This window comes from Pollachius pollachius, assembly GCF_949987615.1.
Source record: "Pollachius pollachius genome assembly, chromosome: 14".
Lineage (NCBI taxonomy): Eukaryota > Metazoa > Chordata > Actinopteri > Gadiformes > Gadidae > Pollachius > Pollachius pollachius.
The window spans coordinates 18,008,630-18,026,129 of record NC_136947.1 but is presented as its reverse complement, the minus strand read 5'-3'; the positions used below and the strand labels follow the sequence as shown (position 1 = coordinate 18,026,129).

Genomic DNA, 17,500 nt, shown 5'->3' with positions numbered 1-17,500 from the left:
TACACACACACACAGGCAGGCAAACATGGACGGACATGCTCTGTATTTGTCAGCTTATCAGTTCATCACTCTCTTTGAGTAAGGTGCACACAGCGTTGTCATTGAAACACACCCACGCAAGTGAGTTGGATGGAACAAGACCTCAGAACCACGGCTTCACCATCACAGGCAAACAGGCACCAACATAGCTTCACCATCACAGGCAAACAGGCACCAACATACTCTCTCTTATTACCTTAAGTATGGCATTATCCAATCACAACCTTCTACATTCAAAAGGAAAACTATTTAAATGTCACACATTTCCATCTCTAAGGAAAAAACTAAACCTTTTCCCTGTGTGACCATACGCGTGTGTGTGTGTGTGTGTGTGTGTGTGTGCTCGGTGTTGTGCCAGGTGGGAGAGGTCTGTGAGCGGATCAAGGAGGACTTTTGCTGTGTTTTACAGCCCCTCATTAAGTGAAGCCAGACGTGGAGCCCCTCGCTCCCTCTGCACGCCGCAGGGCTCGCACGCCCTCTCGTTCCTCACCTCCACCTCATATGTGCTCTCTAATCTCTCTCCTGTTCTCCCTCTCTCATTCTCTGTCGTTGGCTCTATTGTTCACGTGTGTGTTCCTTCCTATTTCTCCATCTCTCTCTCTCTCTCTCTCTCTCTCTCTCTCTCTCTCTCTCTCTCTCTCTCTCGCTCTCTCTTTCTCCCTCCCTATATTTTGCTCTGTTTTTCTGTATCGAACTTTGAATATGTTTAAATCTGTGTTTGTGTGTGTGTGTGTGGCCAGGACGTACAGTACATCCCACCGTGTCCCCAGTGTTGATGGTGTTGTGCAGTGATCAAGGTGGTGTACAGGCAGACAATCCCATTACCAGGGCCTATTTGTTGCCGCACCAGAGGGCTGCATTACGGCTTATTGAATGAGCTGCCGCAGGTAGAATGAGAAAATGAAATAACGGTGGTATTGATTAATGTTAAGGGGCCAGAACTAAATGATACAATGCTTTAAACATCGTACAGATCTCTCTTGGTGAAGAGGCGTGGGTGAGTGTTTGGAGTGGGGGTGAGAGGGCTGGTGGGCACAACAGAGAAAAAAATAACAGACAGTAACTCAATAACCTTATCTCTTCTCCCCCTCTCTTCACCTCTCCCTTCTCCTCCACCCCCTCTTCACTTTTTCATCTCCTCTCATTTCCTCACGCTCCTTCCCTCTTCATCCTCTGCGCCCCAATCTGGCTCCCACATCTGCACACTTCCTCCTCCTCCTCCTCCTACTCTCCCTCCCTCATCTCCCCTCGGTTGTTCTCGCCCTCCGTCCCCTTTCATTTCCTCGCTCCTCCACCCCGCCGTCCATCTCCATCTCTGTCCTCAACCCCCAATTTCCCCCCCCCCCCCCCCCTTCCACTTTCCCCCTAACTTCCTCCCGGTCCAACTCGCTCTTCCTCAACTGTCCAAACCCGAAGAGAAGAAAAATAAATAAATTAATACGAAACAGAAGCGATTTACCAAACACACTACACCCCCCAAGGAAAGTTTTTTAAGCACTGCGTCAAAATAAAGCGCACACACAAAAAGAAAGAAAGCAGTTGAGCGTAATCGCTCAGTTTATGGACAGAATAGACGGCGTGAGTTTTTTGTGGTCGACAAAAAGAAAGTGTTGAATATGTATGCTTTGTAATCCACGTGAACATGTGTGGTCGTGTGTGTGCATCTGTATCTGGTTGTGTGGGTGGGTGTCTTTTTGTGTGTATGTGAGTCCGCCTCAATAAGGCCGTGTCAGTAGTTCTGGGGTTAAAACGTGGGGAGACGTCAGCCGGGATTGTAAAACACATAAAGGGGAGCTGAATAAAATAACGGATGAGAGGAAGGTGGGGTGAGTGGGGTTTTGGTGATTGGTGACGGGAACATAAGGAGCGGCGTGGAGGTGGGGGTAGTGCTGGAGGCGGGGGTGCAGATTGGCGCTCTATTCACATGTGCAGCGAGACAGTCGAAGAAAAGAAAGGCCCAGTGCTTTTATTTTTGGTGCTATTTCGTCGGCTGCGTGTGGCGCGCTCATTACCATGACAATGGCAACAATCAGGCGACAGACAACGGAGGAGCCTATTAGAGCTGTACGCGGGCGGAGATAGCGACTAAAGACTGATGATGGAACAGGCCCACAGAGGAAGACCCCCGCCACCACACACACACACATGTCAAAAGTGTGCAACTTTAGCTAACTTCTTCATACCGCACATTAGCGAGTTGTCCTACAACTATGCTTACATAGCACACACGCTAGCTCCGCTACCTTAGTGACGGGGATAGCTCACGTTAATAAATGCTCTACTCATATGTATTCATATAATCAACATCACACACTTTCTGCTATCAAAAAGTATTATTTGCACTGCAATGGCATTGCACACGCACACACACACACACACACACACACACACACACACACACACACACATACACCCATACCCACACAAACAAACCTTGACTTATGAAGCACAACTTCTTCCGTTCCCCTCTCGCAACACATAAAGTCATCCCCTCCCTCATACACACACACACCCACACACACACACGCATCCCCCCACACACACACACACACACACACACACACGCACCCACACACACATGCACCTGAGGTCCGAGCAGGCAGGGTCACTGCCCCTAATTAGACCCTAGGAGGTGTAAAGGGACCAGCTGGTGCAGGGGAAAAGGGCCTGGAGGAGTTATTGACCCCCACTGGTCATCTCCCCCCCCCCCCCCCCCCCGCCACACACACACACACACACACACACACACACACACACACACACACACAGACACAACACACACACATACACACACACAAACTCACCGTGGGCGGTGACCTGTGAAATTACCTCTTGGCCAGCGAGATTTGTTTCCGAGGGGCTCTATCAGTTTCTCAATGTGCCGTGAAGACAAGTGTGGACAGACAGAGACACGAGGGGGGACGCATGAACACGGCCCCGAACTGACAATAACAACTACAGCATGACAAACCTAGATAGGCATGGAGCGGCCCACTGTCCAGTATAGGGAGCCACTTTGAGAACCGCTGAAGCTGGCGCTAACCACTGCGCTGTCACTGTCATTCTGCATTAATTTTTACAAACTTAAATAGCCTGTCAAAGGCTCTTTCCAATGAGCACGGCTTCACCCCGTTCCGACGTTAGCATATCCGTCTGAAGCCCCGCGCTATGGAGGCTAACCTTTGTCTGGGCGAGATGGGCTGCGACGTGTCACTTAGTGGTGTGTGTGCGCGCTGCTCAGGACCGAAAACAAAGAACAGCAATTAAAGGCCTCTGCCGGGGACGGGAAAAGCACACGCAATTTATGATGTTAATCCTGCCAGCCGCCGTAACCCTGCTAACCAAAGGTCACAATTAACATGCGCTATTACTGAGAGCGTGTCAGAGAGAGGGAGAGAGAGAGGGAGAGAGAGAGAGAGAGAGAGAGAGAGAGAGAGAGAGAGAGAGAGAGAGAGAGAGAGAGAGAGAGAGAGGGAGAGAGAGAGAGAGAGAGAGCAACAGGGTGAGCAAGAGAGGGAGCAGGAGAGAGAGAAATAACACCGGGTGAATGGCAGAGGAACAGGAAATTAATAAGTAATGCAAAAAGGCTGCGATCCTAAAATGCATCCTGCTGAATATTCATGAGTCCAAACAGACATACCCAATTCAGAAAACAAATTATCATTAGTCGTGACGAAGTGTAATGCATATAAATGTGTCCTTTTGTTTTTGTCGCCGGGTGCTTCTCTGTGAAACAGATTCATGTTGCTTTTATTGTTGGAATGATTCATCGATCAACACAAATGTGGTCAGTTTTATGAGCGAATATGATAATCGATTAATGTTTGTGGTCATCCATCAAGTGAAGACATTTTCGAGAAATTGCTTCCAAACATTTTCTGCTTATGGCGTCCAAAAACCCCACCATTAATTTGCTTTTCTCTGTTCTGATCGTTATAAAAATGAGTTCTTATTCATGGCTTGCTTTTCACACAAATAAATGTTATGGACTAAATGAATAATCATCAATTTGAGAGAAAAGAATCCACCGTGAAACGGATCGTTAGTTGCAGCCCCTCTAATCTTTTTTATTAAAACAAAGAGGTGGGAGGTGTCATAGCGGTCGGTTCACAGGAGCGCACTCCCCTCCGCATCGCCATTGTCTCTCTGACAGAGATGAGAGGAGAGGAGAGAGAGAGACAATGGAGAGGAGAGAGAGAGAGAGAGAGAGAGAGAGAGAGAGAGAGAGAGTGAGAGAGAGAGAGAGAGAGAGAGAGAGAGAGAGAGAGAGAGAGAGAGAGAGAGATGAGCGAAAGAGAGAGAGAGAGAGAGAGAGAGAGAGAGAGAGAGAGAGAGAGCCCTTTATGCAATAAAATCTAAATTTTACAACATAAACATACCTATCTCAATCTGGTGCAAATTATTCGACAGTATAATACAGCCTATCGCGTTGTATGGAAGTGAGGTCTGGGGTCCACTGAGTGCACATGACTACACTTCATGGGATAAGCATCCAATAGAGGTCCTATATGCTGAATTCTGACGATCCATATTGAAAGTCCAAACAAAAACACCAAACAACGCATGTAGGGCAGAATTAGGTCGTTACCCATTGGCTATACCTATCCAAAAACGAGCACTAAAATTCTGGATGCACATAAAATCTAGTCCCAAGAATACACTTCATTTTGAAGCACAAGAAACCCAGGAACTGAACCCTGACAAGAGTCCCCTGTGCCAGCTGATGCTGAAGCTAACTAACACACATCAAGCTCATTCCAGCACTGCTTCCCAGACACCAATTTGAGTCAATAAAATAATTAGTCAAGCAAAAGAAGACCTCAAACCTCAAACCAAAGTAGAATGAATTCCTATCTGATCCTAAACAGAAATTACGAATTGACAGACTATCCCCTTTCTGTCAGAGATGTGAAGCAGAGACAAATCCTGACCAAGTACACGCTCAGTGACCACAGTCTTGCAGTGGAAGCAGGTAGACACAGAAAGACCTGGCTGCCAAGGGAACACAGAATGTGTGGTCACTGTCAGGCAGAGAAGGTTGAGACAGATAAGCACTTCCTTTTTACATTGTAAAAAATATGACATTTTAAGACAGATATACTTCATCAAATTTCAAATCTATATTCCGGATTTTGCAGACATGGAACATAAGGACAAAATTGCAATTTATCTTGGTGAAGGTCCTTCTGTCATAACCTGAGAGATTCAGTCTTACTTTTTATTTATTTTATTATTGTTGTTTGTATTGTTGTTATTATTATTGTTAATGTTGTTATTGTCATTATTATTATTATTATTATTATTATTATTATTATTATTATTATTATTATTATTATTATCTGTTATTTGTACAATTATTCTTGCATAACTTGAATATGCTTTTCAATACTGTATTCAAATACTGTCATGCTAATAAAGCACTTTCAATTTGAATTTGAATTTGAGAGAGAGAAAGAGATGAGTAAGAAAAGAGAGAGAGAAACAATGGAGAGGAGAGAGATAGAGAGAGATAAAGAGAGAGAGATGAGAGATGAGTGGGCTTCTTCATGACAGACGAGGGGATGCAGATAGGGATCAGCGGTGGGCCTAGTCGGACCAGGCCCATGAGCTTGGGCCCCCTCCTCCGACAGGCCCCGTCTAATTGCCTAACGCAATCACGGTAAACAAGTGTCAGTTTGAAACGAGACACTCTGATACTCGTCACAAACATGTTACCGTGGTAACCAGGGGGGCTAGGGGTGATTTTATCTGATCGAGATGCAAGCTGATTCACATTCGGGCATCTTTGTTGTGTCTCCCTCAGGTACATGACACATGCATGTTCGCCCACGCACAAAAAAGAAAAAAAAACACACACACACGCGCGTTCAAATTAAAATATGCACAGACGATATGAACAAGACAAACAAGCCACGGATGATTACCTGTGGCATATTCTCAAAGGGGATAATAATCTGCCACGCTAATGATCATAACTGTGTCATATGACTCACATCTGGTGACCACGCCCTCCAGCCGGATGATGTTTGGATGGTCGAACTGTCCCATGATGGACGCCTCCGACAGGAAGTCCCGCCTCTGCTTGTCTGAGTAGCCCGCCTTCAGACTCTTGATGGCCACATAGATCTCCCTCTTCCCCTGGACACGCAGTCGACCGCTGCACACCTCGCCGAACTCACCTGCAACACACACGCACACAGACTTACATTTAGACCCAAATACACCCATCAATGTACTATTTACTTATTTAGCAGAGGCAAACCAAACACGACCTGCAGGGAATTCTAAAACTCTGCTTAGCACTAGCTGAGCCTATCTTGCCCCCATATATCGTACATGTTGGTTGGCAGATGTGATACAGTGATGCTCCTGAAACTACGGTGCTGGTTTGTTTTCATCTCACCCGCTCCGATGACCCGCTCTATTCGGATGCTGGAAGCTTCGATCTCTTTGGCAAAGTCGCGGACGGCCTGGTTGGGGTCCTCGTAGGTGTGGGGGTGAATGTAGGTCCTGCTGCCTGGAAGCTTGACTGGGGATCGGGTAAAGGTAGAGAGAGGTAGAGAGGTAGGGAGAGATTGAGAGGAAGTGGATCCTTGGTGGTTTCTGCTCGGGCTAAACATTGCTAACTGAAGGTTCGCTAACCTTGCATTTGCAAACCGAGGAGAGAGAAACAGAGAGAGAATTTACTGATTTTGCAAGTACTCATTACTGATTAATGGCCCTCTGGATGACTGTTGCCGCCTGTTTAAGTCGATAAATTTTGCAACATGCACGCGCACAGATGGTTTTCATCTTCAAATTATTCCGAACCTTTGCCAACAATTTTACTTGAGGGACTGGCGACAAATTAAATTTGATGAAAGACTTTCAAAGAGTTTCCTAGTTATTAAAAAAGCAGTGGATCACACACATGACCGCAATCAACATGTGTGGCAAGAAACAGGGCTGTCATTTATTAGTTGTTGTGATGCTTGTGAAACGAGAAGGTCAATAAACAAAAGTGTGCAACTAAACGTGGTTTGTTGTTCGGGGAAGTGAGCATGTGTGGAAGCTGACTCATCAGAAGGGACCTTTGCTAAATTCCCCTGAGGGTTTTCAGATGTGAAAGTTAGCAGATGTATGTGTGTGTGTGTGTGTGTGTGTGTGTGTGTGTGTGTGTGTGTGTGTGTGTGTGTGTGTGCGTGGGTGTGTGTGTGCGTGTGTGTGTGTGTGTGTGTGTGTGTATGAGGGTGCATGTGTATATGTGAGTGTGTGTGTGTGTGTGTGTGTGTGTGTTAGTGTGTGTTAGTGTGTTTGTATGTATGTGTATATGTGTGTGTGTGTGTGTGTTCATACCTCGGCCGTGCTGAAACTGCAGCTTTTCCTCGTCGGGGTCCTGCTTGGCTTTGATATATCCACAGTGCCTGACGGAAAACAGACAACATAATTACTCAACCATACACACTCACATTCTTTGCACACCGTGCTGATGATGCACTACAGAAATGTATTGGATATCCAGACAGAGATCAATGTTTTCCATGTCTCTCTTCCTCTGTCTCCCTCTCGCGCTGACTGTACACGCGCGCACGAGGCCGGCAAACAGTGGTCGACACTCCTTCCCACGGAGACCCCTGTCTATACAGTAATGCATCCCCGCCTCCATTGGAACCACATCAACACACAGACACACACACACACACATGCACAGGCACACACCTAAATACATACAGACATGCACACATAGACAAAAACACACACAAACACACACACATACACGGGCACACACACACACACAAACACACATATGTACAGGCACACACACACAAGCACACACACACACACAGCCACACACACACACACACACACAGACACACACACACACAGCCACACACACACACACACACACACACACACACACACACAAACACACACACAAAGCAGCACCCCCTTCTGCAGGAGAAGCCCATTTAAAATCAATCCCAGAAATTGATAACTCAGTGAGGCCGATCCATCTCCCCTGCTGAGAGGAAGTGTTACACTTGTTCTGCTTTCAGAGGACCTTTCAGTAGCACGCTGCTCCTGTGTGTGTGTGTGTGTGTGTGTGTGTGTGTGTGTGTGTGTGTGTGTGTGTGTGTGTGTGTGTGTGTGTGTGTGAGTGTCTGTTTTCCTCTAATTTTAGGAGTCATAACCCTGTCTCTTGGAGTTACTGGCCTGTCACATTTACTGTCCCCACCAAAATGTTAGACTCAAAAACATAAAATGTTAAACGTGATGAGGTACTAAACAGGACATAAATACCACACAACCGTATTATCTCCCACTCTCTCTCTCTCCCTTTCTCTCACATCTCTCTCCCTCGCTTTCCTCTCACCTCCTTCCCTCCTTTCATCTCTTTCCTCCCAGCACCTCTCTCTCCTCTCCTCTCCTGTGCTCCCTTCTCTTACCCTCCTCTTCTCTTCTATCCATTAGTTCTCTCTTTTCCTTTATCCGGTTTCCTCCCCCCCCCCCCCCCCCCCCCTCCATTTTGTTCTACTTTAGCTGCACCTCCTGCTACACCTCGTAAAAAGAGGCTGCACCCACATCCATCTATCTATCCTCCCTCAGTCCCCAGCCTCCCTCCGTCAGATGGAAGACGGGATATGAGGGGGAAGAAAGGAATTACAGCACAGCGTATTACAGCGGGGATGTGTCATTTTAATATCCATCCTCAGAAAGAGCCATTTATCCCCGGCTGAACGCCAAGGAATCCTCCACAACGTAAACACACATCTGCATGGGAGAGGGAGGCCCGGAGACATTAGGGAAGGGCGAGAGAGATGAAAAGGGGGGGAGGAGTGTTGGGAGAGAAGGGCGACACTGAGGTTGCAATAAGGAAGAGAGAAGGAGGGAGAGAGACAGAGAGACAGAGAGAGAGAGACACAGAGAGAGAGAGACAGAGAGACAGAGAGAGAGAGAGAGAGATGGAGAGAGAGACAGACACAGAGCAAATGACAGAGATAGACAGAGAGAGAGAGAGAGACACACAGAGAGAGAGACAGAGAGACAGAGAGAGAGAGAGAGATGGAGTGAGAGACAGAGACAGAGCAAATGAGAGAGATAGAGAGAGACAGAGAGAGATAGAGAGAGACAAAGACAGATAGAGGGCAAACAGACAGAGAGAAGGAGGCAAACAGACAGAGAGAGGGAGGGAGATGAAGTCCCCCCCCAATAGAGCGGGCCTTATTAGGCTTAGTAAATATAAGAGTCATTTGGTATTTAATCCCACCGTTGATTTTACACAGCTGACTGCATGGCCTACCCCCAATATGCTGGCTGGGGAATACACACAGACACACACACACACACACACACACACACACACACACTAGAGTATTGAGTCAGGGGTTGCTGACATATGTGCTGAATGGATAATGGGCGAGAGACGGTAAGGGAGGGGGTCTCTAAGCAGGATGGGGTGCTCCTATTTAGGGTGTGAGTGTGTGTGTGCGTGTGTGTCTGTGTGTACGTGTGTGTGTGTGGTGGGCTGGTAGGTGGGACGATGAGGTGAGGGGGGGTTTGGGGGGGGGGTATGGGGCCCCACATGTTCATCAGCTGGGGTCCAACCCAAAAAAAAAAAAGCCGCTGAGGGACTATCATTACCCTGTAGACACACACACACACACACAAACACTCACACACACACACACACACACACACACACACACACTCACACACACACACACACACACACACACACTCACACACACACACACTCACACACACACACACACACACTAATACAAACGCACACCGCCAGTGTGGGGGAGGGGGGGGGGGGGGGGGGGAATTAAAACATATGGGGAACGGAGGAATCAGGGTCAGTCCCTGAGTCGAACCACACGGGTCCCCTGAGAGGAACAACACACACACACATCAAACACAGACGTACGCACACACACAACAGCCAACATGTTTCCGTTGAGACCTGGCAGGAGGTGGACGCAGGCAGCCCCCAAATCGTGGGTTGGAGGGGTCTCGTGCTACGGAGACGTGTCTGTGTGTGTGAGTGTGTGTGTGAGAGGGAGAGGGTGTGCGTCTGATGGGAAATGAACACATTTCCATAGTAATTACACTGCGACTCATTTCTCCTCTCCAGTTAGAAGCGTCATGAATCATTAGCACTGGAGTCTTAAACACGGCACAAAACCTGACACGGGGTTGGCTTCCATTTCCCCCTGACAGCTGTGTGTGTGCGTGTGTGTCTGTGTGTGTGTCTGTGTGTGTGTCTGTGTGTGTGTGTGTGTGTGCGTTCCCGTGGGTGTGTAGACCTGTGGATGTGTGTGTGTGTGTGTGTGTGTTCCCTTTCAAGGTGCTCATTGTTCCTTGTATGCACACATATACGCGTCTGCTACAATCTTCCAGTAGAGGTTTACATTCACCACCTCAACCCCCCCCCCCCCCCCTCCATTCGAGTAAAGTGAAACTTTATTTTTTAATCCTTTTCTTTCCCTCTTTGTTGTTTTCAAAGTAAAAGTAAAGAGTGAACTGCTTTCACTTTGCGGTCCTTTTTTTTTTGCTCACCATTCTTCTTTGTTCTGGTTTTCGGGAGGACAATGTTGTAACCAATGTAGGACAGTCCAGGTATTCCGGCGTGCCGCTGTGAATACTAATGGACTCTCGGGGCGGAACGGTCTTCATATTCATTCTGCTCTTGTGCTCATGCATTGCTAATACCCTCTGGCTACACCGAGCTAGCCCGCCATACTGTATTCTATGGCCCTATCGCGCCGCACTGCAGCTTTGTGAAGCTAGCGCTATCCGTCACCAAAGGGGGAATTACTGTTCCATTAAGCACCTATCCAATTTAACAACACCCCACTGCTCCGTTATACTGAATAAGCACAAACGCGCAGTGCAGACACCCTCACGCACGTATGCACACACACACACACTCACGCGCCCGCACACACACACACACACACACACACACACAGACACACACTATATACGTAGGTCTATGCATTTGTGGATGTATGTGCACACCTCAGACAACCCCCGTAAGCACAAAATCACGCCGGCACAAGGGGATTATTATATCGCTATCAGGCCCAGCACCTAGCCTCTTCCTCCCTCCCTGAACCCCTCTCTGTTCCGCTCCGCCGAGGACAACAGACTATCCCTGTCCGCCGAAAGCCACCCGCGTCACATTTGCATATCAATTTGCTTTTTTAATATAATACTCTGTCACTCGAGACACATTCCTCATCCTGCCACCGCGCCCCAACTAACGCTCCTTCCATTTGTTATCACTCCCATGACCCCCCCCCCACCCCACCCTCATCCTCCCTTCTACCTCTCTCCCTCTTCCCCCCTCTCTCTCTCTCTCTCTCCCTCCATCATCCTGTCTTTGTATCTATGCCTTCATCTCTCTCTGTCTCGCTGGGATCTCTGTCTTTATACTTGACTTTGGTATTTTCCATTCATCAATAGCAGGGCCTCATTGAAACACCAACTCAGGCTCCCTGATGTTGTTCCTTGCCATCCTCTTTGTCCATCAGTCATCCATCATCCTTCGGCCTATTCATCCATCTAGGCCTCCATCCCTCCATCCCTCCCTCCCTCCATCCCTCCATCCCTTCCCACAGCAGACCACAGAACCCTCCTTCATCCTCTGTCAAGTTGCCCGTCTGAAGAAGAGTGCACACCAGAGAGCAGAAGGTAGGCCGGCCGAGAGAGAGAGCGAGAGAGAGAGAGAGATGGATAGTGCTGACAGGCAAGAACATACAATGGGGGGATGTAGGCCTGCATACTAACTAGCAGGCTATCAGATAAAGGTGAAGAGTGAGGGAAGGAGTAACAATAGGGACCAACTCGGTAGAGTTGCCCTCCCTCTCTCTCAGAGAGAGAGGGAGGGCGATAGATAACGGGAGGAAGAGGCGGGGTAAAGCCAGGGAGGGAGAATAAGGCATTCTCCTTTCGTCTGCTCCTGTCTGCTGCCGTCTCTCTCCCCTGTTTATCTTTCTTTCAATGTAAATCCCCTCATTTCCCACACATTTACCACTTTAGTTTTGCCTGCTCTCTTGCCTCACCCACCCTCTCATTATGCCCTCCTCCACATGGGGATAAGGCCACTCCATCCTTCTACTCATCTAATCATCCATCCATCCAGCTCATCAACTATGATCTTAGTGGGCCGCGTACTTGACAATGAGGGAGAGAGAGAAAGAGTGTGAGAGAGAGGCTGAGAGAGACAGAGAGCATGAGAGAAAGAGAGTTAGAGCGAGAGAGAGAGAGAGAGAGAGACAGATAGTGCTAGTAGTGGTTGAATGGATATTGTTTAAGGAGCCAAAAAAATCTGAGACAGGGGGGAAGGACGGGGGGACAAAAGGAGCGTAGTTGAGGAAGCTGATGATGAGGAGTAGTAGGTATAGGGCACTCTCTGAGCAGGAGAATGAATGAACAGGGGCTGTGCGTACTCATGCATGATGGCGGAGAGGAGCACAGCGATAAGCAGGAGGACCGGGGAATGTCTAGCTCCAGGAAATGAAAGGTGGAAGAAGTGGCGTGAATGAAGTGCAATAATCCGAACACGATTCGAAAGTGAGGGAGAACGAGGCAGGGCGAGAGAGAGAGAGAGAGGGAGAAAGAGAGAGAGGGAGAGCAAGGGAAAGGACTGGCTAGAGAAAGAGGCTCAGTGAGAGAGACAGGGGGTTGTCATTGCAACAGTATAGCTGCAGGCTTATTGCGGTATTAGGGCAACTATTCACGGCTGGGTCTTCAAACGAAGGTGACAGTCGCCTTAGAGTAGTCCAATGGTAACAAGGTAATTATGCTGGGGTTGGCTAAGGCCCCCCCTGCTGAGGCCTGCTATCTAATCCACTATGAGCTCATGCTCACTGGTTAATAGAAAGCATGTACACATTGACCTTGTCCACTCGCCGCTGGGACATGAACACATCTCAGCCCAGAGCTCGTACCAACATCCTTATGAGAACATCATGCACACAGTCCTCAACGCATACAGCAAGGCCTTTTCCCAGTGTAAGGAAATCGTGCAAAGTAACCAGTTTGAAGTGGATCTGTACACACTTAGCCCTTTATTAAGCACGTCAAAGACCACAAATGTGGACTTGTGTTGTGTCATAATTGATTCATTCCTACACACACCCGTTTCACAATTAATATTTACATTTACATTTACATTTAGGGCATTTAGCAGACGCTTTTATCCAAAGCAACTTACAATAAGTGCATTTGTTACAATAAGTACATTTGTCATAAGAAGTGAAACAATATATCGCTGTCGGTACAGTAAAGACGTTCATATAACCAAGTGCAAGTATTACAATCGCTAGGCTAACCCATTCCCCGTGTAAAGCAGCGATAGCAGCTACTGTAGATGCTACACAGTTAAGTACCTTGAATAAGTGCAATGTAAAAGTGCCAGGACGTACAACATTCAATGGTGGCTGTGCATTGGTTTCTATGCAGAGTCGAGATGAACTCTGAACAGGTGAGTTTTGAGTCTTTTGCGGAAGCTGGTGAGCGACTCTGAGGTCCTGACATCGGTAGGGAGCTCATTCCACCACTGAGGTCCCAAAACATAATATCAGCTCCTGAAAACGTTTAGCAGTGTGTTTTGTAATATTTTCTCAGCACATTTTCAGTATTAAAGATTTATTTTCATAAGAAACTGGTTTCATTGTGTTACATTGTGCAGGATGATCATCATTACTATTGTTATGACATGAAACCTAAAGGCAGTCGTACATTATCCCCGAGCCTTGTCTCTGAGCCTAGCCCCAGTACATGGTTCAGGATAACTTTAGGCGCTAGTCTCAGAGAGATAGAGTCGGAAAGGGAGAGAGAAAGAGAGTGAGAGGGGTAGGGGGAGAGGAAATGCCAGAGAAAGCAAGAGAACGGATGGATTCCCTTGGCTTGGCTGTGCCAGGAACAATTTCATAGCTAATTTACTAACTTCCTTGTAGTGACACTAAACACACAGCCATCTACATTCCCTTTGACAATCAAGCACAAAACACAAAGCGGTTCATTGATCAGCGGGCTATGGCTGGACACATATTGACGCCGCCCACTCAGAGGACAAAACAGGGCTTACCAGTCGCTGAAGGCCAGGCCGCTGGGGGGAGGCTCAGCCTGGGAAATAAGGATGTTGGGCCGATTTGCTACTTTACAACACAGATGTAGGCACTAATTAATCCAAGGGGTTTTGAATCAAAGATATCGAATAAGGTGACTCATTTCCGAAAAGGTTGTCCCAATGATCCAGAATGGGCTGTTTATGAGAGACTGTCTGGTTGGTTGTTTGGTTGTGATGGTGGATAAGGAGTTGATGATGGATAGGTAGATTGACACAATATAAGGAGGTATAGATCCCAAATCATGGGAGGACAGAGATAAGGTGGAATACAAAAATATTACGATGGATGGAGACAGACAGTTATTAAAAGCTGAGAGAGAGAGTTAAAATGGTAACCTTTTGGAAGGCGACATATCGATAGTGTACATCTCTAAAGAAGACAAGAGGTTAGGAAGAAAAGAAAGAAATGATCAAATAGCCTTCAAGGAATACTCTTAGTGCCACCATGTGCACATTAACCACACTTGAAATATGACTAAAAGACAAAGAGGAGACTAAAGAGCAGGAGGAAGTGCGTTGAGAAACCAGAAGAACTCACTTATTGTGACACACATTATTCGTGTGTGTGTGTGTGTGTGTGTGTGTGTGTGTGTGTGTGTGTGTGTGTGTGTGTGTTTGTGTTCTTGTGTGCATGTCACATATTCCTACACTCGCACACTGTAATACACAGTCACTTACATACTCACACACACAGTAAACACGTGCCTCTGTTTATGTGTGTGCGATGTGTGCATGCTGGAGTGAATACCATCACTAGGAGGGTAATACAATATGTAGCAGCAGCAGCAGCGGCGGCAAAGACATCGCTCGCCTCCATGCTATATGACTGGTCATCTTTTATAGGATTAGAGGGCCGACTGCAGCATGGACGACTGGCTATTGATACAGTCAGGGGAGGGCGAGCGGGGACATAAATGAATTGTCGCTCTCCTTCTCCCTCTGCTCCTTTGCCTACACATACCGTGCGCTGGTATAGGTAAACACAATGTGGACGGCAAGCACACATAATAATAGTGCAATAATGGTTAAAAAAGACACACATGCACACACTCACACACATCCACACACTCAGACACACATATACACACACACCCACACACACAGACACACACATACACACACACCCACACACAAATACACACATACATATACACACACACACAGCAGCTCAGATTCAAAGGCAAAAAGATGCATACACAAACACACACACACAGACACACACATATATACAACGACCCAGTGGTACACAACACCATTACCCTGCATGCCTCCATAGATATCCTTTCAATTCATTTCTATTTCTCCCCACCGTGGCCGGCCAGATTGACGAAAACATTTTTAAATTAAAATTTGCAATCCATCCAGCCTGTGTGGCTCAATAACAAGAACATGAGGATCGCACACACATACACACAGACACATGCACACACAGACACAAACACAGGGACACAAACAGGCGCACACATACACACACAGACACAGGCACAGACGCACACACACAAACACACAGTCAGAGTCACAGACACACTCACTCACACATACACACACACACACGCAGACACACAAACAAACAGAGGCACAGACCCATACACTCTCACAGGCACACACACGCACACACACACACACACACACACACACAGACACACACACACACACACACACACACAAACATACAAACACACACAATCTTCCAGGGATCCCCTGCTGTTGTGACCGGGCTTCATCATCACTTCTGGTAATGGTGATTCCATCTAATATCAGGCTATTAAATACAAAACTAATTAAATCAATGGATTTAATTCAATCTCATCGCAGCTCGGCGCTGCTGGATTTATAGCGTGTGCGACACCTCTGCAACAAAACCACCGTTAGTGCACAGGCAATTGACAGGGGCTTGTAAAAAAAGTGATTGAGCACAAGAGTTGAGGGGGGGCTTGGGAGGAAGGAAAAGCAGCGGCGCTTAAACAAGACACACACAGAGGGAGCCTGGGGGTCCCCTGGAGACCCCCATACAAAGGGGGAGCGTGTATAAAGAGAGTTTGAAAAGACTTTCACTACTCTCTCCCCAGCATCTCTCTCTCCCTCGGTCTCTCTCCCCTTCCCTCTCCCTCCCTCTCCCTCTCTCTCTCTCTCTCTCTCTCTCTCTCTCTCTCTCTCTCTCTCTCTCTCTCTCTCTCTCTCTCCCCCTCTACCTCTCCCTCTCCCTCCCTCTCTCTCTCTCTCTCTCTCTCTCTCTCTCTCTCTCTCTCTCTCTCTCTCTCCCTCTCCCCCTTCCTCCCCCTCTCGCTGACTGCATCGTTAAAAGATTTACTCTGCACTGGGCTAATTATTACAACAGAGGGGTGGAAGCCATGATTAGCCAACGAGTTACGACTAATAAATCTGTCCAGGTTTCATTAACACCCTGTTTGGAAACATTTCATTTAGTGGCCGCTCATTACAGAAAGTGGTGGAGGTAGAGAGGGAGGAGGAGGAGGAGGAGGAGTAGAGGAGGAAGAGGAGGAGGAGGAGGAGAAGGGGGGGAGGAGTAGAGGAGGAAGAGGAGGGGACAGAAAGAGTAGAAGAAGAAGGAGCAGATAAGGAGCATAGAAGAAATAGAGAGAGGAAAAGAGATGGATCGAAGTGAGGTGAAAGACGGGGTTGAAAATGGGAGTATGATAAGGTGAGGGAGAGAGAGGGATAAGTTGTGAATGGGGGTGTAGGACAGGATCAGATTAGGTATTTTCGGTCCGGCACTGGGCTGCTACAGTAATTGGTGTAATGTAGCAGGTTCTCTCTGAACAATGTGGTGAATAGGTCAAACAAGAAAGGCTAAGAGAGAAGAGAGAGAGAGAGAGAGAGAGAGAGAGAGAGAGAGAGAGAGAGAGAGAGAGAGAGAGAGAGAGACAGAGAGAGAGACAGAGAGAGGGGGGGGAGCAAAGGGGAGGCATGTCATCTTGATCATTAGGTAAAGTGTATCTTTATAACAGATGAGTGTGGAACTAATTTCCCTAATGCTGCCAAACAAGAGTGAATATGATTAAGTCATTGCAAATGTATGTGTGTGCATTTGCATGTATGCATGTGTGTGTGTGTGTGTGTGTGTGTGTGTGTGTGTGTGTGTGTGTGTGTGTGTGTGTGTGTGTGTGTGTGTGTGTGTGTGTGTGTTTGTCATTTGAAGAGAGAGAGAGACAGAGAGAGAGAGAAAAAGAGAGAGAGAGAGAGAGAGAGAGAGAGAGAGAGAGAGAAAGAGAGAGGGAGAAAGGTGTGTGTGTGTGTGTGTGTGTGTGTGTGTGTTTATGCAGCCATCAATATCCTTGGGTGGGTGTTTAATTGTAAAGACTATCCAATGCACGCCCC

The 17,500-nt window shown here is 47.3% G+C and overlaps 1 protein-coding gene across 1 annotated transcript in view; it reads right to left on the bottom strand.

Moving 5' to 3' along the window:
* Positions 1-17,500, bottom strand: part of LOC307085868 (ephrin type-A receptor 3-like) — a gene marked incomplete at both ends in the record, with an annotated part of 88,578 nt that overhangs the window by 9,862 nt on the left and 61,216 nt on the right. The window contains 3 exons of the mRNA XM_079750769.1: positions 6,033-6,218; positions 6,443-6,568; positions 7,375-7,442. Coding sequence (XP_079606895.1) covers positions 6,033-6,218; positions 6,443-6,568; positions 7,375-7,442 — 380 coding nt within the window. The remainder of the gene's footprint in view (positions 1-6,032; positions 6,219-6,442; positions 6,569-7,374; positions 7,443-17,500) is intronic.